This window comes from Culex quinquefasciatus, chromosome 2 (assembly GCF_015732765.1).
Source record: "Culex quinquefasciatus strain JHB chromosome 2, VPISU_Cqui_1.0_pri_paternal, whole genome shotgun sequence".
Classification (NCBI taxonomy): Eukaryota; Metazoa; Arthropoda; class Insecta; order Diptera; family Culicidae; genus Culex; species Culex quinquefasciatus.
The window spans coordinates 70,679,741-70,704,323 of NC_051862.1; the positions used below are offsets into that span (position 1 = coordinate 70,679,741).

General features: G+C 40.9%; 3 protein-coding genes across 4 annotated transcripts; 2 read left to right on the plus strand and 1 right to left on the minus strand.

Moving 5' to 3' along the window:
- Positions 1-4,917: 4,917 nt before the first annotated feature.
- LOC6035962 (actin-related protein 8) lies at positions 4,918-12,614 on the plus strand. The gene is made up of 3 exons (XM_001846018.2): positions 4,918-5,058; positions 5,113-6,520; positions 12,030-12,614. Exons 1-3 carry the CDS (start codon positions 5,032-5,034, stop codon positions 12,326-12,328), a joined length of 1,734 nt encoding a protein of 577 aa, XP_001846070.1. The 5' UTR covers positions 4,918-5,031; the 3' UTR covers positions 12,329-12,614.
- Positions 12,317-24,572, minus strand: LOC6035963 (sperm-associated antigen 7). 2 transcript variants are annotated; one of them, XM_038250133.1, is made up of 5 exons: positions 24,279-24,572; positions 14,960-15,067; positions 14,732-14,888; positions 12,884-13,224; positions 12,317-12,818 (listed from the first exon to the last, which is right to left on the minus strand). In XM_038250133.1, the coding sequence occupies exons 2-5, from the start codon at positions 15,036-15,038 to the stop codon at positions 12,667-12,669; spliced, it is 729 nt and encodes a 242-aa protein (XP_038106061.1). In that variant the 5' UTR covers positions 15,039-15,067; positions 24,279-24,572; the 3' UTR covers positions 12,317-12,666. The 2 variants fall into 2 exon arrangements, with proteins under 2 accessions (XP_038106061.1, XP_001846071.1); XM_001846019.2 differs by lacking the exon at positions 24,279-24,572 and having other exon boundaries at positions 14,960-15,179.
- Positions 17,423-18,965, plus strand: LOC6035965 (zinc finger protein OZF). Its single transcript, XM_001846021.2, has 2 exons — positions 17,423-17,524; positions 17,590-18,965. Exon 2 carries the CDS (start codon positions 17,606-17,608, stop codon positions 18,911-18,913), a length of 1,308 nt encoding a protein of 435 aa, XP_001846073.1. The 5' UTR covers positions 17,423-17,524; positions 17,590-17,605; the 3' UTR covers positions 18,914-18,965.
- Positions 24,573-24,583: the final 11 nt, after the last annotated feature.

The following is a 24,583-nucleotide window of genomic DNA, read 5'->3' on the forward strand; positions in this document are numbered from 1 at the left end:
GGGGGACATTAATCGAACTATTCGACTTGGGGCAATATGAGTACCAAAATTCATGGTTTTTGATACTGGACATGAAAATTACCATTTTGATTGGACATTTTCCGAACCATACTTGTTTTGGCAATTTATTTCCACAGAGGTGCCAAAGATTGAATACATTTTATTGGAATAAATTATTTAGGATTAAATACATAGGCAATGTTTTAAAAATATAAAATAAAATAGAATATTTTTTAGGAGTTTTGTTCAAAGTTCTTTGTCATATTGGTCATGTAGAACATAACCACCTGCACCTTTTTTTTTGAAAATCTCAACCCCTCCCCCTTTGGGAACAATTGGGTACTAAAGCCCTATGCCAATTTTTATGTACAACGGTAAAAAACACGATTAAAAACCATTTCTGATCACTTTTTTTTATTTTAATAAGGCTTTCTAGTCAGAAATTTACCAACACATTCAAAGTATGTTTACATGACAGCTGGACGTTTGTTTGCATCAGGTTTCCTATCTCTTTCTAGCAATTTTTTTTGTCAAGCGACTTCTAGCTGGTTTATTTGACTGACTGCCCGATATGTCAGCCAACATACTTCGCAGGGCTGTGACAGCTACAGCTCGATCATTGTTTGCATCAGGACACTGTGACGAGGAGTTCGTCATTTTTGAGTTAAATTATATTTTTTTCACTGGGCCTAGAAAGCCTTATGCAAAATTTTTTTTTGACAAGACAACATTTTTTCGATGGATCAACTATGGTCCCCTTGGAACGACCTGTCAAGTAGGAGCTTTTCTGTCAAGAAGGACTGCGAGGTTAATTTTTCAAAATTGATTTAAAAATCCATTTTAAGCTCTTTATGGTCGTACATAGGGTCATTGTACTCAGAAAAATAAGCTTTATCGCTGTGAACAATAATATCAGCAATCTAAGCTTCATTTTAGGACCCAATTGGGTACTAAAGTCCTATGTCAATTTTTATGTACAACGGTAAAAAACACGATTAAAAACCATTTCTAATCACTTTTTTTCATTTTAATGGCCTATCTACAATCACTTAGCTTAGAAAATTTCACTTAGCTTAGGAATTTGAATCAATGGAAATGAATCTGAGTTCCTACAATGGAAAAGTAATCAAATTAAAAACTGACGTTTGGTTTGGAAAATTTCAAAATCTACGGTAAGTTGACGTTTCCATATCAAAGGTAAACAAACAACTGCATAGCAACGTATAAGGCTTTCTAGGCCCAGTGAAAAAAATATATTTTAACCCAAAAATGACGAACTTCTCGTCACAGTGTCCTGATGCAAACATTGATCGAGCTCGAGCTATCACTGCCCTGTGAAGTATGTTTTCTGACATATCGGGCGGCCAGTCAAAAAAACCAGCTAGAAGTCGCCTGACAAAAAACTTTTGCTAGAAAGAGATAGGAAACCTGATGCAAACAAACGTCCAGCTGTCATGTAAACATACTTTGAATGTATTGGTAAATCTCTGACTAGAAAGCCTTATATCAGCCCAGCAAGTTTTCTAAGTTGATTGTGGATGACGAACGTAATGGCCTATCTACAATCACTTAGCTTAGAAAATTTCACTTAGCTTAGGAATTTGAATCAATGGAAATAAAGCCGAGCTTCTACAATGGAAAAGTAATCAAATTAGAAACTGACGTATGGTTTGAAAAATTTCAAAATCTACGGTAAGTTGACGTTTCAATATCAAAGGTAAACAAACAACTGCATAGCAACGTATATCAGCCCAGCAAAATTTCTAAGTTGATTGTGGATGACGGCCGTAAGTTGCGTACTTTCCTAAGTAACTACTTTACTTAGATGTTCTAAGCTAAGTGATTGTAGATAGGCCATAAGTTGCAGACTTTCCTAAGTAACTACTTTACTTAGATGTTCTAAGCTAAGTGATTGTAGATAGGCCATAATGCAAAATTTTTTTTTTGACAAGACAACATTTTTTCGATGGATCAACTATGGTCCCCTTGGAACGAGCTGTCAAGTAGGAGCTTTTCTGTCAAGAAGGACCGCGAGGTTAATTTTTCAAAATTGATTTAAAAATCCATTTTAAACTCTTTGTGCTCGTACAAAGGGTCATTGTACTCAGAAAAATAAGCTTTATCGCTGTAAACAATAATATCAGCAATCTAAGCTTCATTTTAGGACCCAATTGTGCATAGAAAAAAATTTTTTTTTGTATGGAAGGTGGACAATCAACATACCCCCCCTTCCTAATGTGTCCACGTGGTTTAAAGATGGTCTTTTATTGTGGATTTAGCTCGTAGCTGGATTTTCTGGCATCTTCTCACGGTCATTGGAAACGGTCGTGGATAGACCTAGGGGTTCCTAGTTAGAGTGAAAAAAAATTCAATTTATCCAGCTTTTTAAGCGAAAATGGCGTTCGAATGGTGAACGCCCGAAATGTCAAAATCACGCAGTGGTACCAACATTACGAAAAAAGTGTGACAGCCGCATTTTTTTTCTAATATTGGTGCTACTGCGCGATTTTGACATTTCGGACGTTCAACATTCGAACGCCATCTTCGCTTAAAAACCTGGATAGAAAAATTATGGATTAAAATTTAGCTTTTTCATCACTTCTCCAACATCAGGAATAATTATTTGAACATGCTCGCAATTTTTTTATTCGGTCGGAAAAATATAATTTCTCTTGAAAAAACTTTCATTTTTAATCACATGATCACCCCCAATTCTGGCTCGATGCCGTCATCATGCGACCGCGTGCTCTGTTTGTTTGTCAACAAAACTGCAGCTGGATGGTGAGACGAAGTGAGGGGGGAAGAGATTTTGACATTTTTATGCCCGCATCTGGCCCGCCGCCTATTTCGTCGGTCACTGAGTCGCCGGCAGGGATCTGACTGGCATGCAGTTTCCTGAAGTCCCCACCAGAGGCGCTGTCAATATTGTTTACGTATGGTTTTTGAAAAGGTCGTATGAAATAAATACATAATTTTTTTCTCAAATTATGTTTTTTGTTAGTTTCTACCTCGGTATTTAATTTTTTGCATATATATGCGAGATAGTTACAAGCATTACGTTATTTTTTTACATTTAACATTTATTAGATCAATAAAAAAAAGTTCTACTTGGCCATCCAATAAAGACAACACAACACACTGAACTGAACATAAAACTGAATAGCTGCAGTTTCCTTGAAACAAAATAAAATTTGTTTGATATTTCCTGTCCGTTGTATTAAAATGAATTACGCTTTCAGAATACTAACTAAATTTCTGCCTAAAATGCTTTAAACTAGCTGTAACTGAACACCAAAGTGCTGATATGCCAGCATTAGTTTCTCGATGAAATTATATGCTGTTCCCCTTGATAAAATTTGAGATTAAACATAAATCTTCCTAAAGAAAAAAAACTGAAAAAAGTTATTATTTATGTAACTTATGTCCGATGCGCATACGACCTTTTCAAATGCCACGCGCTAAAAACTTGGTTCGATCTTGGTTCGATTTTGACTTCACTCGCTTTGTATGTGGATGACAGTCGTGTCATAACCGTGGTCGCCGGTCGTTTCCAGTGATCGAGTCCAGCTAGGAACTGATCGCACAATACTTAGTGCGTTTATAAACGCACTAAGTAAAAAAAAACTCTTGATTTATTTTTAGTTTGGGGCACTAGCGTGGAAGGTGGGGCAAAAATATTGGAGTTTTCAAAAATTTCGTCGTTTATGGACACCCCCTGCCCAATTTTAGAACAAATTTCCGAGGATGGTGGGGCAACTGCCCCATGTTGCCCCACCCTGGGCACGCTAGTGGTTTGGGGCACTTGAAGGACGTGTCGATGATCAATCTCAAGCATTTATTATAATAAATCTCGGATTAGTTTTCAAAAGGCCGTAAGAGCCATTGATAGACAAAGTCCTTTTTGCATCGGTATTCAATCTAGAGATTCTTAATAGGGAGACTGGTCGAAGTGAATTTGACGTACCCAAACAGACACGAGTTTGACGTATCCAAACGAGCATTTGCCTTTACGCCCAGCAAAACTTATCAGTGTTGCCAAGCTCAAAACATACGTTGCCAGATCGATTTAGCCAGCTTAGACCAGTCTCCCTATTTAGGGTCTCTAATTCAATCTACTTATGAAAAACCAATTTCAACAATACTTGAGATTGATTATCTACACGTCCTTGAAGTGCCCCAAACTAAAAATAAATCCAGAGTTTTTTTTAAAGGTCCTATAACCTATTGTCTTTCATATGTTTATAGGACTCGAGATAGGACCTAGTAAAAAAAAAGTCAATAAATGAAATTTTGTTTCATTTTGGAGAAAAACGAAAATTAGTGTCGGAGGTCACGGTGGCTCTTACGCGTGCTCTTACGGCTTTTTGAAAACTCACCCGAGAAATTTGTAAATATTTTATACACTCAAACCCCGTTGGTTTGACACCAACTGTTGTCAAACGAACGGGGTCACTTTTTAGTTTGACACCCTTCTTACACGGAGTTCACACACACTACTAAACGTTTGTTTTGATAGTGTGCGTGAGCGCCGTGTAAAAAGTGACAGTTCGTCACTTTTTAGTTTGACTTTGACCAACCAACGGGGTACAAACTATTGTGAAGGCAGACAAAAATCAAAATACGAGCGCAACCTGTCAAAGCCTGTTGCGCCACGGGCTGATGTACACGCTTACGACAAACCACTCAGTTTTTGTATGGCGCAACAGATTTTTTGCGGAACAGAAGAGATGCGCACTTCGGTTTGGTGGTGCGCGGATAATAAAAAAGTGTCAAACGAAAAAGTGACCAACCACCGGGGGTTGAGTGTACAGATTTTTTCACAAATCTGTACTTTTCCTCTCAAATCCTGCAGTTTTTCACCCTGGTCACCCTATCAACATCAAGCCAAGAGCTAACCTCGCGCTAAAAAGTGTTTTTGTTTACGTTTTTATCAGCCGGGTTTCGCGCGAGTGTTTCGATATCAGATTTAAATTTTTAAAGTAAACTTTGTGAAAAGGAAACGTGTTGATTTTGTGAGAGATTTATCACAGGATGGCCACCCCAAAAGAAACTCCCGAGGTTCGTATCAAATCAATTAAATTGTGAGTCAATTTACTGATTAGTTCCATCCAGCAACTCCAAGCCCAAAACATCATCGTAATCCACCCGGGTTCATTGTACCTGCGGATGGGCCGCGCCTCGGACGTGAACCCTTGCCGAATGCTGCACGCCATCGCGCGGCGTCGCAAACCGGGTGGCCTCGCCCACCGCGATCCGGTCCTGCCGGTGGCCGTTGCTTCCGTGCCCATGACGGGTTCCAAGTCCTCGAAGGATTCGCTGCCGGAGTTTGAGGAATGTCGGCTGGCGGTGTCTCACACGCTGCAGTCGTGCGTTCAGTCCGATGGCCGGCGACGGTACGCGACTCCACCGCAGCAGATCTCGGCGTTCAATCGACGGTCCCAGCCGGAGACGGTTGACGGGCCGAAGACGGAGTGGCGGGACGATCTGGTCGGGGACATGGTTTTTGGGGAGGAGGTGCTGTGGTTGAACCCGGGCGGGGAGTTTAATTTGCACTTTCCGATTCGGAGGGGCGAGTTGAATCTGCACCGGAGTGTGGGCGGATCGATTTCAAGCGTGATGAGCGATCTGCAAGCGATTTGGGAGCACGTGCTGCAGCAGCGACTGCGCGTTGATCTGAAGCAGCTGCGGCACTACAAAGCGGTTCTGGTCATTCCGGACATTTACGATAGGGGACATTTGAAGGAGTTGACTACGCTGTTGCTGAACAGGATCGGATTCGGTAGCTGTTTTCTCGTGCAGGACCACGTGGCCGCCACGTTTGGCGCTGGAGTCGGTTACGCCTGTGTTGTGGACGTCGGCGACCAAAAAACCTCCGTGTCCTGCGTTGAGGACGGAATCTCCCACCCTAGCACGCGAGTCCGCCTGGATTACGGCGGCGCAGACGTTACGCAAGCTTTCTACTGGATGCTCCAAAAGTGCGCCTTCCCCTACAAAGAGTGCAACCCGGCAAGGCCACACGACGCCTTCCTCCTCAAGCAACTCAAAGAAGAGTACGGTCACGTCAACCTGGACGTGTGCGGTTCCCTCGAGAAAAGCTTCTCCGTCCAAAGCCCACAACAGCAAAAACGACGGTTCACCCTTCAAATCGGGGACGAAGCCATCGTCGCTCCGCTAGCCGTATTCCACACGGAACTATTCTCCGTAACGGGTGCGAATCGCGCCCTCCCAAAAACCCAGAAACCATCCGCCGCCGACCCAAATTCGGAAGACTGCTTCGACGCGGAATATCTCCGTGAAACGGGACGTCGCGGGAAGGAGAATCTCGAGCAGACGGCCAACGAGAGTGGACTGTTGGGGGCAGGGGCGGGAGGGGACAACCCGGACGAGGATATGGTGGCGGAGGGATTGGAGCAGGAGACGAAGGAGGTTGGAAGGATGGCGAATGAGAAGGACTTTATGCTGCCCGGTGGGCAGATTATTGGGATCGATCAGGCGGTGGTGCAGAGTATCGAGCGGTGTCGTGAGTACATTTTTTAAAATTGTTTTGTTTTAACATGTATGTTTTAGGAAAACTATCGAACATATCAACATTTCAAAAGGCATCATGTACATTTTGCAACTTTCTGGGTTATTGCATATTCTGAAAGTACTCCTAATAAGCTAAATCTCCACCAAAATTGAGCAAAAGCAAGTCAGTAAAGTCTGTTTAATCATGATTTTAAATAAGGGACCATCCATAAACCACGTGGACACTTTTTTGAGAATCTGTTACCCCCTCGTGGACAATTGTCCATACAAAAAAACTTTTTGTATGGATCATGGACAATCGCCATAACCACCCCCTAAAGTGTCCACGTGGTTTATGGATGGTCCCTAAAGTAACATAAACAAAATCTCTGCCATCAGCAGTCCCTGTTTATATACTGCCGTTCTACGCATAATTGTCCCATGTCAGTTTTTGACGATTTTGACTTTATGCCATTTTTAAGTTTAGTCTGATGTGTACTTTAAGAAAAACACATAAAATCTGGTACTTTGTTCGGAAACTCATCAAAAACAACACCAAGTCTGTTTGTCCCATCGTTGAACTTCTACGCATAATTGTCCCACCAAGTATTTTCTTACACGGAATCATTAGTTTTACTAAGCATTATGCCTTGTTTACCTGTTGTATAGCAAGAGGATCACAAATAAGGGTGATAAACTGCTAACTGGGGCGATTAGGGACACTTAGGGTGAATAGGAACCCACGGGACAAGTATGCGTAGAAACACAGAAATCGGTCGAAAAATTTCAATCGCGTTTTTCTCAGTTGCACTTTTTTGAACATGGGACAATTATGCGTAGAACGGCAGTATAGCCCTGTCAAACAAAAGACTACATAAACCTCGTGACGAAAAAAAAGCAACATGAAAAAAGCGCCATGTACATTCGGCGAAGAAAAACGAATCATAACAAAGCGCCCCCCTCAATGACAGCAGGGTGATATCGACGTTGGTGATTTCAAAAGGAGTTATGTTTGTTTTACTCAAATAAAATTACGGAAATAATGTTTTATTGAATTTGGATGATCAAGCATCAATAAAAGCAACGTTTTTCATCGTTTGTTATCATTAGAACATCTTATTTTGCTTTTATATTAAAATGGGAATTGAAAATACATGCTCAACATTCAAATGCGTTTTTCTCAAAACGCATAGTTTGTACATGATGCTTTTTGAAATGTTGGCATCGAATATGAGCAATTCTCTACTAAATCGGCCGATTTTCTGATGAGGCATATCCAGGAAAAAATAGGTACACGGATTTTTTTTTTGCCGATGTTATTAACTTTTTTTTCACAAAAACTTAATTGGGTCCTAAAATGAAGCTTAGATTTATGATATTATTGTTCACAAGGATAAAGCTTTTTTTTGCTGAGTACAATGACCCTTTGTACGACCGCAAAGGATTTAAAATGGATTTTTAAATTAATTTTCAAAAATTAACTTCGCAGCCCTTCTTGACAGAAAAAGTCCTACTTGACAGCTCGTACCAAGGGGATCATAGTTTTTTTTTGTCAATTTATTTTTATGCATTAAAATGAAAAAAAAAGTGATCAGAAATGGTTTTTAATCATGTTTTTTAACCGTTGTACATAAAAATTTACAAAGGGTTTTCGGACGCACTTTCCAAAAATACGTATTTTTTGATTTTCGAAATTTTTAAACATGTTTTAGTAGACCAAAACCCGCAACTTTTAAGCCATTCTTGTCGCGATCCCCCTTTCTCAAGAAAAACAGTTCGGTTTTATTCTAAAATTATAAAACCAAAAAATCCAATTTGCTAATTTTCACAAATTTTGCTCACATCTTATTGAGCTATTTATCACTCGGTTTCAGTTAAGCGCTTTTGATGAGCTGTAATTGAATGTCAAAGTGCTGATATGGCAACATTAGAGGCATGCTGGAATTGGATGCTGTTCCCCTACTCTAGAATTTTAAAATTCTGAAAGTTTGCTACTCTAAATGCTAAAATTTTTATAGTCCAGTTTTGGTATAAAATTTAAAAATTATAAAATTCTAAAAAAACAGATTTGAAGTTATTTTTCGAACATGTGCTGCAAATATTTTTCAAAGTTTAAGTCGTTTCAAGGAGGAATTAGACAATGACAAACAAACTCGCATTGTTTCGTGTAGAGGTGGGCAAAAAAGAGCGAGCCGCTCAAAGAGCCGGTACATTGAAAAGAGCGAACGAACCATGGCTCACAAAAAATGAACCGTGGTTCTTATTTAAACTCAGGTCTTGTGAAAGAACCGTTCAAAGATGGAATAATTTTTAAACTTGTTATAAATATAATTAAGACTGGTACAAATTCAATTAAAAGTTTTTGTCTCCCCCCCCCCCCCTTCAAAGTTGGCCCGAAAAATCAGGGGGCAAGAAAATATATTTTTTAATCACACAGTAAAAAAATTGTGTTAATTTGGAAGGTGTAATTTTGGAAGGTTGAATATTACCTCTTTTATAATGTAATTTTACCTCAATTTAGACTGAAAAGATTACAACAGAAAAGTGGAAAAATTACACATTTTCAGAGGTAAAATTACAAATTTTTTTCTGACATAAAAGATGTACCCCTTCCCAGATGTAATATTACCATGATTTTTTTTCCTGTGCAGCTAAAATTTATTTAAAATGCATTCCCCTGCGTTTCGAATCATTTTTAGCATGTTTGGGAACAAGGAGTCGTACAAACAGTTGCGAAGACAGCAAACCCATCTCTTTCGGGACAAGAAGCGCCGCCTGGAAGAGTTGGAGTGCCAGGACATGGAACAGCTGTATCGCTCCAACGAAACGCGTAAGTTCTACAAGAAACTTAGTCAATCCCGGAAAGGCTTCATGCCGCGGGCCGAAATGTGCCGGGATAAGGACGGAGGCATCTTGACGGACGAGCGCGAGGTGATCGAAAGGTGGAAGCAGCACTTCGACGAGCACCTGAACGGCCCGGAGGCGGAGTACCAGGACGACAGGGGAAACGACGTCAGCGGTATGGTGGACGGCGGGGACGAGCCAGCACCCACGATGAGGGAAGTTAAGGATGCCATCAAGAAGCTGAAGAACAACAAAGCAGCGGGTAAGGATGGTATCGGTGCTGAACTCATCAAGATGGGCCCGGACAAGCTGGCGGCCTGCCTACACCGGCTGATAGTCAAGGTCTGGGACACAGAACAGCTACCGGAGGAGTGGAAAGAGGGATCTATGCCCGATCTACAAGAAGGGGGACAAGTTGGAATGTGAGAACTATCGAGCCATCACTATTCTCAACGCGGCCTACAAAGTGCTGTCTCAGATCATCTTCTGTCGTCTGTCGGAGCGAGCAAAGGATTTCGTAGGGACGTACCAAGCCGGTTTTGTGGAGGGGAAATCGACGACGGACCAAATCTTTTTGCTACGCCAAATCCTCCAAAAGTGTCGCGAGTACCAGATCCCGACGCACCACCTGTTCATCGATTTCAAAGCCGCGTACGACTCGGTCGATCGCGAAGAGCTATGGAAGATCATGTACGAGAACGGCTTTCCCGGGAAGCTGATCAGAATGGTGAAATCAACGATGGACGGAGCGCGGTGCAGCGTGAAGATTTCGGGTGCTATGTCCGCCCCGATCGAATCGCGCAAGGGACTGCGACAAGGCGACGGTATCTCCGTATCTGCTATGCCGACGACATGGACATTGTCGGCAGAACGTTCGAAGAGGTGGCTAAGCGGTACACCGAATTGAAGCGGGAGGCGGATAAGGTTGGATTGAAGGTGAATGTTGCGAAGACGAAGTATCTGCTGGCAGGAGGAACCGAGTCCCTTAGGGCTCGCATAGGACCGAGCGTGACGATCGACGGGGACGAGTTCGAGGTCGTGGAGGAGTTTGTGTACCTCGGATCGTTGGTTACGTCGGACAACAACTGCAGCAGAGAAATTCGGAGGCGCATCATCACCGGTAGTCGTGCCTACTATGGACTCCACAAGACCCTACGGTCTGGCCATCTTTCCCGGCGTACAAAGTGTACCATGTACGAAACGCTGATAAGACCGGTCGTTCTCTACGGGCACGAGACGTGGACGATGCTCGAGGAGGACCTGCAAGCGCTCGAAGTTTTCGAACGGCGAGTGCTTAGGACGATCTTTGGCGGCGTGCGTGAGAACACTGTATGGAGGAGAAGGATGAACCACGAGCTGGCGCAACTCTACGGCAAGCCAAGTATTCGGAAGGTCGCCAAGGCTGGCCGAATCCGGTGGGCCGGACACGTCGAATCCGGTGGGCCGGACACGTCGCAAGCCGGCGGAGCCGGCTGGAACGCGGCGGAGGGGGGCGCAACGTGCACGGTGGTTTAACCAAGTGGAGGAAGATCTGGGAAGTGTGGGAGTTCCGCAGCGGAATTGGAGAGTAGCAGCCCAGGACCGAGTCCAGTGGCAGCGCATCTGGAGACAGCTCATGACCCGGAGGTTGTACGAGCAGTAAAAGTAAAGTAAGTATGTTTGGGTTGATTTGAAAATCTTTTGAATATTTCGATGTTTAAGTTTATTTTTATGAAGAAATCGTGTGTTGTGTAGCAGCGCTGTTTCACATTTTCGTGATATTATATTATGAAAAAAACTTTAATTATGATTACATTTCTTTTTGAAAGCCCTTCCCATAGCACCGTTGCTCGGATGGCACGTCGGCGGTAAGAAGTTAAAAATACGCGATTGAATAAGTCTTTTTAATACCATCGCAGCTCGGAAGGCAACGATTATCTTTCACTTTCTGGTCATAGCATCCACCAAGACGAATCGGGGTTTTCTCTTTTTCGCGTGCGGTTGATTTGACTTTACATTGCTTATTGAATATTTTCTCACTTTTCTCTACGGCTTAAAAATATATTGTTTTTCCGCGAGATAATTTAAAACGGTCGTTCAATAAAAATGTTGCCCAATCACATCATTCTTAAAAATAACCTTTTCATCCATATTTTGAAAAAGCCGTTCAAAAGAGCGGCTCTTTTCAATGAGCGAACGAAAATGAGCGGCTTTTAAAAAAGAGCGATTTTGCCCACCTCTATTTCGTATGTGACAGTTTGCCAAACTCGCCGACTGACGTTTCTGCAAACAAACAACTGTAAAAAAGTGGGAGTTGGTTTGTCATAGCCTAATACCTCCTTAAGCTTGTTCACATTTTGAAACCGTGGCTCGTAATTTAAATTTTATATTTTTCAAATATTTGCACCTCCCCACTCGACATAGATGCGACAAGAGACATAAACTTCAAAAAATATTTGCAACGGCCTTAACATCTAGTCTGACCATCTCAATAACTGTTTATGTTCTTGTAATAACCAGAAATGAACATGCCAGGTTATTATTCAATGTCAAAAAACGTTATTTCCAGGTTATTTCCGTCTCATCGATTGGTTGGGAAATTATGCGTACACAGAAAAAAAATACTAAATTTACACAACACGTAGTTGCTGTTTCTTTTGTAAACTCACTTAATGTAATGTTGAATCTTCCCATTCCAGCCAACGACGAGCTGAAGCGCAAGATGTACAGCTGCATCCTGGTCGTCGGTGGCGGCATGAAGTTTGTCGGCATCAGCAACTGGCTCCAGAATCGGGTATCGCTCAAAATCCCGCTCGTTTACCGCTCCGAACACAACATCGTCACCAGCTCGAAGGACATCGACGCGGAGATTACCGCGTGGAAGGGCGCCGCCATCATGTCCTGCCTGGAGAGTGCCGGCGAGTTGTGGCTGACGGAGCCCGAGTGGACCCGGCACGGACTTCGGATTCTGCGCGAAAAGGCCGTGTTCATGTGGTGAATAAAGAACGTTCTTTATTCTCATGTAAGTTTTGTTTTGTTTCTTTTCTTTTTTTTCTACACAATTACTGGAAGAACGACAGCGAGAGGGAGTTTAAGTTGGTTTAAATCTGCTTAAAACTGGATATTGCTACTTGCTGAGACGAGCAATTCAGTAATCTCGTAATAAATTCCTACGTATATCGGTGGACGCGAAGCTTATCAACTAAGAAAAAAGAGATACTAAAGCTAAAACTGTGGCTAACAAAATTCAACTCTCCGTTTTGGTTGGTCCACCGAGAAAAAAACACACACCGACACGATGTATACGCGCAATTCAAAGTCTTTGGACGAACGCGTCTAAGGTTGACCGGAAGTTGATCCTGCGGTGGAATCAACGACCACCTCCGGCGGTTCCTCCGCCGCGTGCTGCGTCTTGAGCTTCTTCTTCGCCTGAATATCAGCCATAGTTTGCTCGATCGAGCGAACGTCGCGTTTGTTTTCACTAGGAACTACAAAAAAAGAAAGCCCTTTTTAGATGTTTAAAAATTACTTAACAAATTGATGACCTCCTCACCATAACCGTACGTCTTGTTGGACTCTGTCTTCTTAGCTGCCTCCAGCGCCGCGTCCTGTCCAATCAGATGAACGTATTTGTCTTTGTAGTTGCTGACCGGAGTGGCGACCTCTTTCTCCTCGAGTGGACGCTTCCGTAGTTCCTTTTCCAGCATTTGCTGTTGCTTTTTCTTCTCGCAGTACTCTTCCGCCGTTTGCTTGTTCCACGGTTCGCCGCTCCGTCGGACAGCGAGTTCGTCCTCCGAGGGCATGCCTTCCTTTTTGTACACCACGATGTACCGGTCGACGCCCTCGACGCCGAAGCTCATCGCGACCATGCCGGCGATCTCGGCGATGTCGTGGCTGAGGGAGATTGAGTTTTTAGTTTTGTGTTTGCCTTGAATTATTTTGTTAAACTTTGCTATTAATCATTGAAAAGTAAGTTCTATTTTTTTCAAGTTTCTATAAAAAAACTACCCCAATTATCACACTCTTTATCAGACTTGAGAGTTACTTGAAACTTTTTTGGATCTTATATTTAAATATTACTTTCAAACTTGTACAAAAACATCAATAGAACTATAAAATAATTTTTCAATTTTCATGCAATATCAATATCGTTTGACCTGAAACTGTCTCTAAAATATCAATATTTTAATTTTTGAACAAATGAAAATTCATATTGTGAAAATGTCAAAATAAATTCAAGAAATTTTCATTTGGGCCATTGAGGATATAAAAAATAGTCTCTAGAAGCATTTAAAAAAATCCCAAATGTATTCTAATCAGACGAGAATGCATTGGGCCACGCCCATTTTCTATTTTCAGCTAGTTTTTTTTTCTTCCTGCGCTCTTTCGGGTCTGCTTTGATGCTGCCAATTGTGATGAAATTTTAAGCGAACACTCACGAAAAGTAGCATTTATAGAGAAAGTTTCCTGGCATCACTGGCTCTCTCTAACAGGCGCTGGTGGTTTTCTTCAGCCTTCGATTGGAATGGGTCCTCAAAAGTCAAACGTCAAAAGACTTGACGCGTTTGTTTTTTTGATGGCGCTTGCTAATTATTTACATGTTTCGGGATTATTTTTCAAGTGAGTGACTAACTAATGTTCAAAAGAACATTTTGCCGGTAGTTGGGAGCAATTTCATATCATAAGCGCTTTGAAAACGTTAGCGCAAGTGGAAAGATTTTGATGACGACTTTCGTTTAGCAGTTAAGCTCTCATCGTGTGGATGTGTGTGCCAAAAAATAAAAAGGTGAGAAATGGTTTAGCAAAATAGAAATTATGATCAAAGGTGCATTAAATTTGATCTTTTTGACCAGTAAGTGGCATACATTTGCGTGCTTACTAGAGACGGTGCTGTTGCTAGTAAGTTTAAAGACTAAATAGTGTTTTTGGAGCTGTAATCGAGCATCAAACTCTCCATATGACGAAGATTGGTGTTTGATTAGAAAGGGTTTTTCCTCTAGTATATAAAAAAAAACCAAGTGAGATATAGGGTAAGACCATTTAAGTTCACTCAAAGAGCATTTAAGAAGTTCTTCTTGAGAGCTTATGAGAACAGTTACATAGAAATATACCTAAAGTCTGTTTTTCTAAAGACCAATGTTTTCTGCACATTATTCATGTTAAAATCAAGTCGTTTACAACGGGCAACATGCATAACACAACTTTTAACGCCATCTAGAACAAGCTGAGTGACGTTAAGATTAGCTCTTAGTTCCAATGCATGTCTGCTGAAGTGAATTTCGAGACATTATTGTCCTGAAAATGTCTAGATGTTTACTAAACTAACAAAAATTACGTTATTCAACACCATTCCGGTTATGTCTACGACCAGAACGACTTTTAAAGAACCACGATAACTTACACAACCGATCTGTGCACCTTGTCCAGTGGCTGAAACTCCATGTACGTCCTCACAGGATCCTTCACCAACCGACCCAACCTCTCCTCGGCGTACTTCCGGAACCGGTTCAGCTCGTCGCGTTCCTTGTTGCGCATCATTTCCAGCTCCTTCTTTTGCTCTAAAATTAGATATAGCGCGCATTTTTTCCCCACTTTTCTACTTTCATAAATCCCCATTTCCGCGACTTACTTTCGATCATTTCCTTTTCCTTTTTGTCCCGGGCCGGAGGTTTGTCCATGGCGCCCAGGATGGAACCTAGCAGATCCATCGCTTTTTATGTTCCTGTTTTCGCGGGTCCTGTGGAAGGAAGTTATGGAAGTTGATGTGTGCTTCCCCTTTTCGCTTGCTCTGTTTATCACACGAACGGGTTTGACAGTTCGGTGTTTGCTGCTCAGCAGCAGTCAAAACAAAAATAATGTGCTTATTTATAAACACGCGCGCGTGGTGGACCGGGCAAGAACTTTTGGCTAGGGTTGGTGGTTTGATAGTGGATGGAGTTGAGTAACTCAACTGTTTTTGAATGGCGTGAAAATTTACATTATGGCGAACTACAATCACTTAACATATAATAGGTAAGTTGATTAAAATAAATATTGGCCTATCTACAATCGTTTAGCTTACAAAAGTTATGTAAAGTAGAATAGATAAGTTACTTCAAGCAAAACATTGTAAAAGGCCCCAAGTCCATTTTCAAAACATTGAGAGAAATCAAGTTGAAATTTGCGAAAAGTTTTTTAATTCTAGCAAAACATTGTAATAGGGCCGAAGTGTAAACAAACAGTTGGCAATTACATCTCGTGAGCAACAGACGTGTTTTCTCTGCTGTGCTATCGCTATTGTTCGCTTTCAAACAAAGTTCGCGTTGTGGCAGACTCTGCAAAATGAGTGCTGCCCGCAAAAACGTTCTCGTTGTGGACTTCAGTGTCCTCCCGGAACGCCCAAAGCTGGAAGTCGTGCAGCGGTTTGTTGAAAAGGGTCTAGGAATAACATCCTCCGACCTGAAAAGCATCCAGCTTCACAACATCCGCCATTGCGTGTTCATCGAGATGGCGGACCCTGCAGCCGCCACCAAGATAGCAACGGAAAACCACTGCAAGTACGCGTTCAAGACACATCCAGCTATAAAAATCCCGGTCTACGTCGACGACAACACCGTCGACGTTCGGGTCCACGACCTCCCGCTGGACCTGCCAAACGCTCAGATCGCCGATGCAACGAAGCAATACGGGGAAGTACTCACCATACGGGACGAAGTTTGGAGAAATTTCTTCGCCGGTGTCCCAAACGGGGTGCGGGTGTTGAAAATGAAACTTTCCAAACCAATTCCCTCGTACATTTCCGTGTGCGACCTCTGTACCCTTGCCACATACACGGGTCAAATTGCCAGCTGCCGACGCTGCGGAAAAAAACGACACGTGTCAAAGAGCTGCTCCGAAGCAGCAAAAACATCACATGTGAACAAGCCACAACAATTAATCGCCCCAACCAATCCAGCCGTCCCGATTGTTTTGCCGCTAATCGAACCGACAGTAGTTGAATCTCAAGTCATTGCTCCACACACTGAGGACAATGGTAAGGACGGATTTACTACTGTTGGGAAGAAAGGAAAGGCAAAAAGGCAGTTATCTGAGAAAGAAGTTTCAGCAGAAAAAAGAAGCTGCGTGGAGGAGAACGACAAACAAAATTTCGAAATCGAACAATGCAATAACCATGGACAACGAGATCAACCAATTCTACCACCAAACACGCCGAAGAGACGACTGTGCAAGCCAGCCGTTTGACGGTTTGACGGAGGACTACGCCAGTCAACTTAATTTTATTATTATTATTATTATTTTGAATTGTTCTAGAATTAGACAAAACTTGGCTGAATTATGTTTACAAAGGCCAGTTAGTTAAATAAAAAAAAAAAAAAAAGTGTAAACAAAGAGTCTATCCTGCTCGTTCCTAATGTAAACATCAACTGACTTGAGCAGGATAGACTCTTTGTTTACTCTTCGGCTTCGGCCCATTTACATTGTTTTGCTTGAATTCCCAACTCAATAAAACTAGGATAATTTCAAAGTTTATTCACAACGGGTGGAAAACTGTTGCTATTCTATCGCCTTGTGGTAAAGTTACCAATCAATGTATTTTATTCGATAATATTGATGAAAAAGCTTCATAGGCCCCTTCGAAAAGTTTTTATTCCACGAGATATGCCCTTTGCACTTAAGCTCCTTTGTAAACAGGGAAAGTTTCACTGAAACATCACAAACGTTTAAGTGGCCAGGCCTACTGTGTGAAATTTAACGCAAAGATGATTCATTGAATTGGATCGAGCTTGTTTAAGTCGAATGTTCAAATATCAAATACCTAATTATTTTTCGTTATTATACGAAGCATAAATTACATCGTGTCCTAGGCATTTGTAGAAATAGGATGCCTTATTCCTTAGGATTCCAGAAGACTCAAATTTTTTACGTGATGTTAACATGATAAACATGATGTTAAACATTTGGGTTTTCCGAAATCCTTAGGGATAAGGCAACTTATTTCTACAAATGCCTAGGACACGATTTGTCGTGAACGCAAAAGTATCCATGGAACATAATGTCGCCCTCCCTCTCTTCTACTCTATAAAGAGATGGAAAAGACTATGTTCATAGCCTAAACACTAGTCTATCGAGTGCTTCTTTTCTCCGTCGTGTAAACTGCAGAAGAATAAGGGAATAACAACAAAATCATCGATAGCTTCTATAGTAGAAACAAGCAGTAAGTACAACCGCTTTATAGCGGATGTGAAACCTTAAATTGTTAAAATCTCATCAATATTTTAGGAAATTGTTAATCCCGATGGATCAACTCTGCCGAATATGTTTGACCTCCATCGCCGATTTGAACTCCACAAATCTTCTCACATCACCAGTCTCAAGCGAGACAACTCTTATGGATATGCTTACCGCAATCTGCAGTCCGGTATTTTCCTCAATCTCAGAGGCTGAGGATTCTAAAAAGCTACCCCTCGATGTCTGCCTGGAATGCACTGAAAAGATCCTGTCTGCGTATGAACTGTTCCAGCTGTGCATCGCTTCCAACAAGAGGCTGCGCGAGATGTTACAGGAACAGAACAAACCGATTGAAGTAATTGATGTTTACGATACGGTGGAGGATGAAGTAGAACCTAGTGAGGGGCCTTCGATGAAAGTTGATAAATCTTGCGAAATTTGTCATAGAGTGTTGAAAACTTCAAAATCTTTGTCTAGACACATGGCAAAGATTCACCAAATCAAAGCTCTTACCTGCGACGATTGCCAGGAAGATTTCTACAGCGAAGAATCGCTTAAAGAGCACAAGCTGTACCATGAGACGGAACAGGTCTACGACTGTCCTAACTGTGACTCGCGATTCCCCACCAGCAGTGCCTTAAAAGATCACCAACAGCAAGTTCACACCGCCGGAACCACCTTCCTCTGCACGACCTGCGGGAAGTCGTTCAACAACCGAAGCAACTTGCGCCAGCACTCGGTTCGCCATTCGTCCCAAAAGCGATTCGCTTGCGGCGAGTGTCCGGCCCGGTTCCACTCGAAGGGGTCGCTCAATAATCACCAGATTGTTCACACCAAGGAACGCGCCTTCGGTTGCGACGTCTGCGGGACACGATTCACCATGAAGCACTCTCTGGTGAAGCATCGCCAGATTCATTCCGGAGAGGCTCGCCCATTTGGGTGTTCCATGTGCAAGCAGCGATTCCGGAACAAACACCACCTGGACCGTCACCAGCGGGTTCATTCCGGAGAAAAACCGTTCAAATGTAAGCTCTGCGACCGGGCGTTTGCCCAGAGCAACGATCTGGTCAAGCACAGTCGGACGCAGCATTTCGGGGAGAATCTGTATCCGTGTAGTCGCTGCGAGGCTAGCTTTCGGTTGTTGGTGGAGTTGAAAGATCACTATCGAGTTCATTTTCAAGGGGAGAAGGACCAAATCGTGGAGGAAGCCGGCGAAGAGGTGCGTTTCACCAGCGTCAGTATGATCGAGAGGAGATTGGAGCAGGAGAAGATGCGTGATGATCAGGGGTTGAGGCGGCGACAGCAAAAAGAAGGAAAAAGTCAGATTCGGCTGGAACAAGTGGTGGCGCCATCGGTGGATATCCCGACTCAATAGAATGGAGTGGACGAAATTGTGAATAAAATGAACATTTTATGCTAAAGTTTTATTCTTATTTACATTTTGCCGGTAGCAGGAACAAGTTTAAATAGGATTTAACCCGTGGACTGTCCATAAACCACTTGGGCACCTTAAGGAATAATTTTATTTTTAAATTTTTGAAATTAAATATATCTTTAATGGCACAAAGCAAAAAATAACGTCATGATTCGAAATCCGGACACTTAGTAGCATATCATTTTTGTTATAGCTGGCAAAAAATCGTGTAATAAGTTGGATATGTAGAAATATCATCCGGACGTAGTATAAACAGTCAGTTTCAAGAAAATGCATGCGAAATATGTCTTTTCTAACAATTTTTCATCAGAATTTGAAAATTAAAATGACCTGTTGTGCTTCGAATCCCGGACACTGATAAAAGCTGATTTGAAATCCGGACACTTTTGCTTCGAATTCCGGACACTCGATTTTACTTATGAATCGCACAAATTTGGACTGAAATGTTAGTGAATGGCATTCTTTAGGTCTCAAATAAGCTGTTAACATTAAAACAATCGATAGTTTATATAAAAATGGCTTAAATTTAAGAAAATCAAAAACATAAATTTCTGCTTTGCCTTCCCGGTGCTTCGGACATCTATGAAATATTTCACGTGAAATGTTTCGCATTTTTGGTAAACTTATAATTTTATTTTATTTAATTGTTTTGACAATAACTACAGCGTTCAAACAAACTTTAAATGAAAGTTGATGTTAGAATTCATCAAATAACATAGTTTTGACATTCATAATGCGAACTTATATCCAAGTAATTGATTAAACAAGTTGAAGTGTCCGGGTTTCGAAGCGTCCGGGAATTCGAATCATGACGTTATTTAAATATTTTTTTTTCAAGAAATGCCTGAGGACGGCTTTATTCTTTCAATAAAATCGCATTTTGTTTTAAATCCGGTTTAAGGTTTGTTTATTTGATATTTAATGCTTATGTTAAATTTTTAATTTCTCAGAATTTCAATGTTTTCAGTTTTATTTTAATGAAAAATCCAGCTTTAGAACTTTCCCTCAAATTTTATGCAAAATTTTCCGAGAGACTTATTATTTAAACATATTTGTAATGGTCTCAATTGAATGAACGTCTTAAAAGTTTTGAAGTGAAGAACGGAAGATTACATTTTTCTAATCAATCGATTCAAAATTTAAATCCAAAAATATTAAAATACTGAAAAGAACATTAAATTTCTTGTTAAGTGCTCACAAAGAATGGAGTGCAGGCCAAGAGTGAATGATACTGATATGATGCCTCTTCAGTTGACGCTCAGGCGAGGAACATCCTGGAAGGAGCGTCACTGACTACGCCCGTAGTCCTGTTAGATCATTCTTGATCAGAACAGTATAGCTCTGGTTCCTTACAAGTGTCCTATTTTCTTACCTCCACGTTGGCTTGGTTTTCATGATGACCTAGCTGGTGGCCTGTGGAAACGGATCGTAAACCTTTGACCACCGCGGGTCAGAGTCGAGACGGCTAGAAGAAAGGGGCGCTACAATGTGGGAAAGGGAAGTAATTTGTGATTGTAGACGGTATTGTTTTGATTCGCAGTATGTTGAGTCAACTGCTGTGGATGTACCTGAGCATCGCACAACGGGGTTTCTCTTCTTTCCATTTCAGCTAACAGCTATCTTCTGTTTATTTTGTTTCACTGATTTTCTAAAACGGCTTCTGTTTACTATCCTCCATTTGATTTCGATTTTACTTATTTGATTCTCTTATTTCTCAACGCTTTTCCACTCTATTTTAACAATTGATGCTGCTGTAACAAACTGTCTGCTTTCCCTTAATTTGGCAGCGATGTCAATTTTGTTTATCATGTGCCTTTTCTTTATTTATCTATTTGAATAATTTCTCATCTTCCTGAAAATTGCCCTCAATACAATCTAAGCTTGTTTGTTACCTCTATTTATTAACTATTGTTAATTTCTTTATCTACTTCATAAATTACTATCTTTCTTTTACTATTGATTCTTTACATAGTATATTTCCTTCACTGTCCATTGTTTTGAAACTTCACCTTTTTCTTATGCAAGTGAGGTTCGAGCCCTTACTCAATTTAGGATAGACACAAATATTACTATTGTACTTTTTAAAAACTTTTCAAAAATGCTTAGGACCAAAATATTGTAACAAAACACCGCGACAAAAGAAATAGCAACAAATAAACACGACTCAACATTAGGGAAGATTTCAGGAGAAAACAATACACAGTAAATAACAATTAGTTTTTGAATTCAAACTAAAATAAAACAGTTTTTGCTTTAATGAAAGTTGATAGGCACACTATAAATGGCTAGGCGCTTATACTTACATCAAACCCTACGTAATGTACCACCCCCGGCCGAGTTAAAATGCGTAACCGGAAAAGAAGGTGTGCATGCCTGGCACGAACACTCAAAGCGTGTTCTAGCGTGCTGCTCGTACTGACTCAGAGCAAGGGTGAGATGTAGGTGTAAGGGCAGTGCGTGTTCGTCGGGAACCTAGTGCATAAGATCGGTCAAGGCCCGTTCGTACACTGAAAATTGCGAATTGCGAATTGCGAAGTGCTCACAAAGAATGGAGTGTAATTGAATGATTTTTTTCTGCTCCTGTCATTTTCATGGAGTTTTCCGAAAAAAAATACGAAAAATGCTTTATCCGTGCTTTAAAAGAAAGTGTTCAAATCTCCGGCCATTTCGTCGCGTGTGTTCGATAAGATTCCCATCAACCGGATGAGTGCCTACATTCGCGTTACGGGCAGGTTTATGCCGGAAGTGTGCCAAATGCCGATAGCCATCAAGTTCTGGATCAAGAATGTCTCAATACCTCTGAAGCCCAGCGGAAGTATGAATCCATGGAGCCTCTTGAGAAGAACATCTTGGATGGATCGTGGGAATAGTACTAGGAACCGCGGACGGAGAAGAAGAGCATCTCAAGATTGAAGATTTAAACTCTTGATTAACATTTTTGAAGCTCGTCTCAGATGTGAAGACTCCGTTGTTTGGTGAGAGCTTTCCATTATTATTTTCAAACAACTCTTACATCCACTCTATCATTCATACACTTCACTGAAGACAACTACGCCAACCATATTATATACGCGGTAGGGTGTTCCCTTAGTCGTTCGTTGTGAGTTGTGGATTGCCTGCTTCTCTAATGAAGGTTCGACTGGGAGGCATGCTTATTAATTTCTCGTCGCTCCATACCCTCAGTGACGTGATGGGAGCAAGGGCGTCTATGCAAAGTGTCCCTACACCCGCTACAAATTTCCGGCGCTTGGGGAGGGAAAAGGGAAATCATTTTGTTTTATGCGCCGGTATTTGTAGCACTAAAATTCGTGCAAAAAAACTTATTCACGTGGGTGTACAGATGACGGAGTAAAAGATGATCGAATTGTTCACCTAGCGCTCGCATGTGTTTCGGGACCAAGTTGCCTGCGGGTATGGGGATCATACATACATGCAAAGAATGGAGTGTAATTGAATAAATAAAAATAAATAAAATATAACAAAATCATTCAAAAGCCATTGTTCTCTGTCTTTTGAATGATTTTGTTATATTTGATTCATTTTTATTTATTCAATTACACTCCATTCCAGGCTTTTCGATTCCAGGATTTTCCAGACTATTCTTAACTTTTTGTCAAAAAATCACAAACTTTTTTCTCGATATTCTTTAGATTTTGACGAATTCCATTTCCCACCTTGAGGCCAATCTTTTAGATTTCACCTTGTACAAGATAATTTTTAGAATCCACTAAAAAAATGATTTTCAATTTCTCCTGAAAGTTTCATGAAGATATTACATGATAAAACTGAGTTAGAGACGATTTCAAGTTCCACATTTTGCCGTGCGCAAAGCGGATTGCCACACTTTCTGAGAGTTTTTCTCGAAACACCTCGTTATTTTACGGGTGCCACGATATCTCGAGATTGGATGGACCAAATTGACTCAAATTCAGGGTGAAGACTCTCAAGACATATCCCGTGTGCATGACGAAGCCCGATTTTAAAATTTTGCTTTTTAAAAAAATGAAAAAAATCAAAGAGTGACGATTTTTTTATATGAAAAACACAAAAAAAAATATTTTTTTTAAACATTTTTTGAAAATCGGCCTTCGTCATGCACACAGGACCGTTTTAACGAGTCTTCACCAAAATTTTGAGACGATTTAGTCAAGGCAGTGTTGACATATCGTGGTACCCGTTTTTTGAAACTGCTATCTTCAAATAGCTAACGTCATGATTCGAAATCCGGACACTTAGTAGCATATCATTTTTGTTATAGCTGACAAAAAATCATGTAATAAGTTGGATATGAAGAAATATCATCAGGATGTAGTATTAACAGTCAGTTTTAAGAGAATGCATGCAAAATATGTCTTTTCTAACAATTTTTCATTAGAATTTGTAAATTAAAATGACTTGTTGTGCTTCGAATCCCGGACACTGATAAAAGCTGATTCGAAATCCGGACACTTTTGCTTCGAATTCCGGACACTCGTTTTTGCTCATGAATCGCACAAATTTGGACTGAAATGTCAGTGAATGGCATTTTTTAGGTCTCAAATAAGCTGTTAACATCAAAACAATCGATATTTTATATAAAAAATTGCTTGAATTTGAGGAAATCAAAACCATAAATTTCTGCTTTGCCTTCCCGGTGCATCGGACGCCTATGAAATATTTCACGTGAAATGTTTCGCATTTTTTGTAATCTTATAATTTTATTTTATTTTATTGTTTTGACATTATTACAGCGCTCAAACAAACTTTAAATGAAAGTTGAAGTTAGAATTCATCAAATAACACAGTTTTGACATGCATAATGCGAACTTATATCCAAATAATTGATAAAACAAGATGAGGTGTCCGGGTTTCGAAGCGTCCGGGAATTCGAATCATGACGTTATATCTCGGAAATTATACAACCAAATGTCTTCAAGTTTATTTTGATAATAGATGAAAATGTATATTTCAATGCCCTGAAAACAGATTTTAAATAAAATTAAGTGTGTGCTGACACCAACCTCTGACTTTTTTGGCGACTTACATGTAAGTAACCCCTTAACCAAATTTGACCGCGCCGAGATTTGAATCCCGATCTACGGCTTACAAGCCGAAGCGTTACCGCTAGGTTACATGGCTTGGTCTTGGCAGTTTGGATGGAATAGGATGGAAATCTTTATAATACCCTACTTTCAAGATGGCGCAGGACTGTAACAAGAACTGGCACGTAGGACATCGTCTGAGCATTTTTAGACACTACGAACAGTCAAACGGCTATTTCTTATCTCTACTAAGAGGAAAAGAATCCTATGACTAATGTTGTTACCTGTTGCTTCCAAACCCTTATGTTTTGTTTTCTTTTATGCTCCTAACTGACTCATAACCACACGTTGACAAACCTCCATGTACACGATTTCTTTAGGCAGAAAGTAAGTATAAGTTTTGGATCTGCCTAACTCCACAAGCTACTACGATGCTCAAAAGATTCCGTACACTTCGCTGGATCCATCAGTATAGAACAACGTCGCCGTCCATCATATTACCAGCATAATCTACTAACTATAGAACAAACCTTTGTCAACGCTACTACTGTGTACGTACATAGCTGAGCCGTACATCATTGTAGTAGGT

What these genes read in the sequence shown, in the direction of transcription:
- LOC6035962 (XM_001846018.2), top strand. Translation starts at nt 5,032, where the DNA reads ATGGCCACCCCAAAAGAAACTCCCGAG. An exon ending in CCCCAAAAGAAACTCCCGAG is followed by an intron (nt 5,059 to 5,112) that starts GTTCGTATCAAA and finishes AGTTCCATCCAG; the next exon opens with CAACTCCAAGCCCAAAACAT. An exon ending in GCAGAGTATCGAGCGGTGTC is followed by an intron (nt 6,521 to 12,029) that starts GTGAGTACATTT and finishes TTCCCATTCCAG; the next exon opens with CCAACGACGAGCTGAAGCGC.
- LOC6035963 (XM_038250133.1), bottom strand. Translation starts at nt 15,038, where the DNA reads ATGGATCTGCTAGGTTCCATCCTGGGCGCCATGGACAAACCTCCGGCC. An exon ending in GGAAAAGGAAATGATCGAAA is followed by an intron (nt 14,889 to 14,959) that starts GTAAGTCGCGGA and finishes ATCTAATTTTAG; the next exon opens with AGCAAAAGAAGGAGCTGGAA. An exon ending in CAACAAGACGTACGGTTATG is followed by an intron (nt 12,819 to 12,883) that starts GTGAGGAGGTCA and finishes CTTTTTTTGTAG; the next exon opens with TTCCTAGTGAAAACAAACGC.
- LOC6035965 (XM_001846021.2), top strand. Translation starts at nt 17,606, where the DNA reads ATGGATCAACTCTGCCGAATATGTTTGACCTCCATCGCCGATTTGAAC.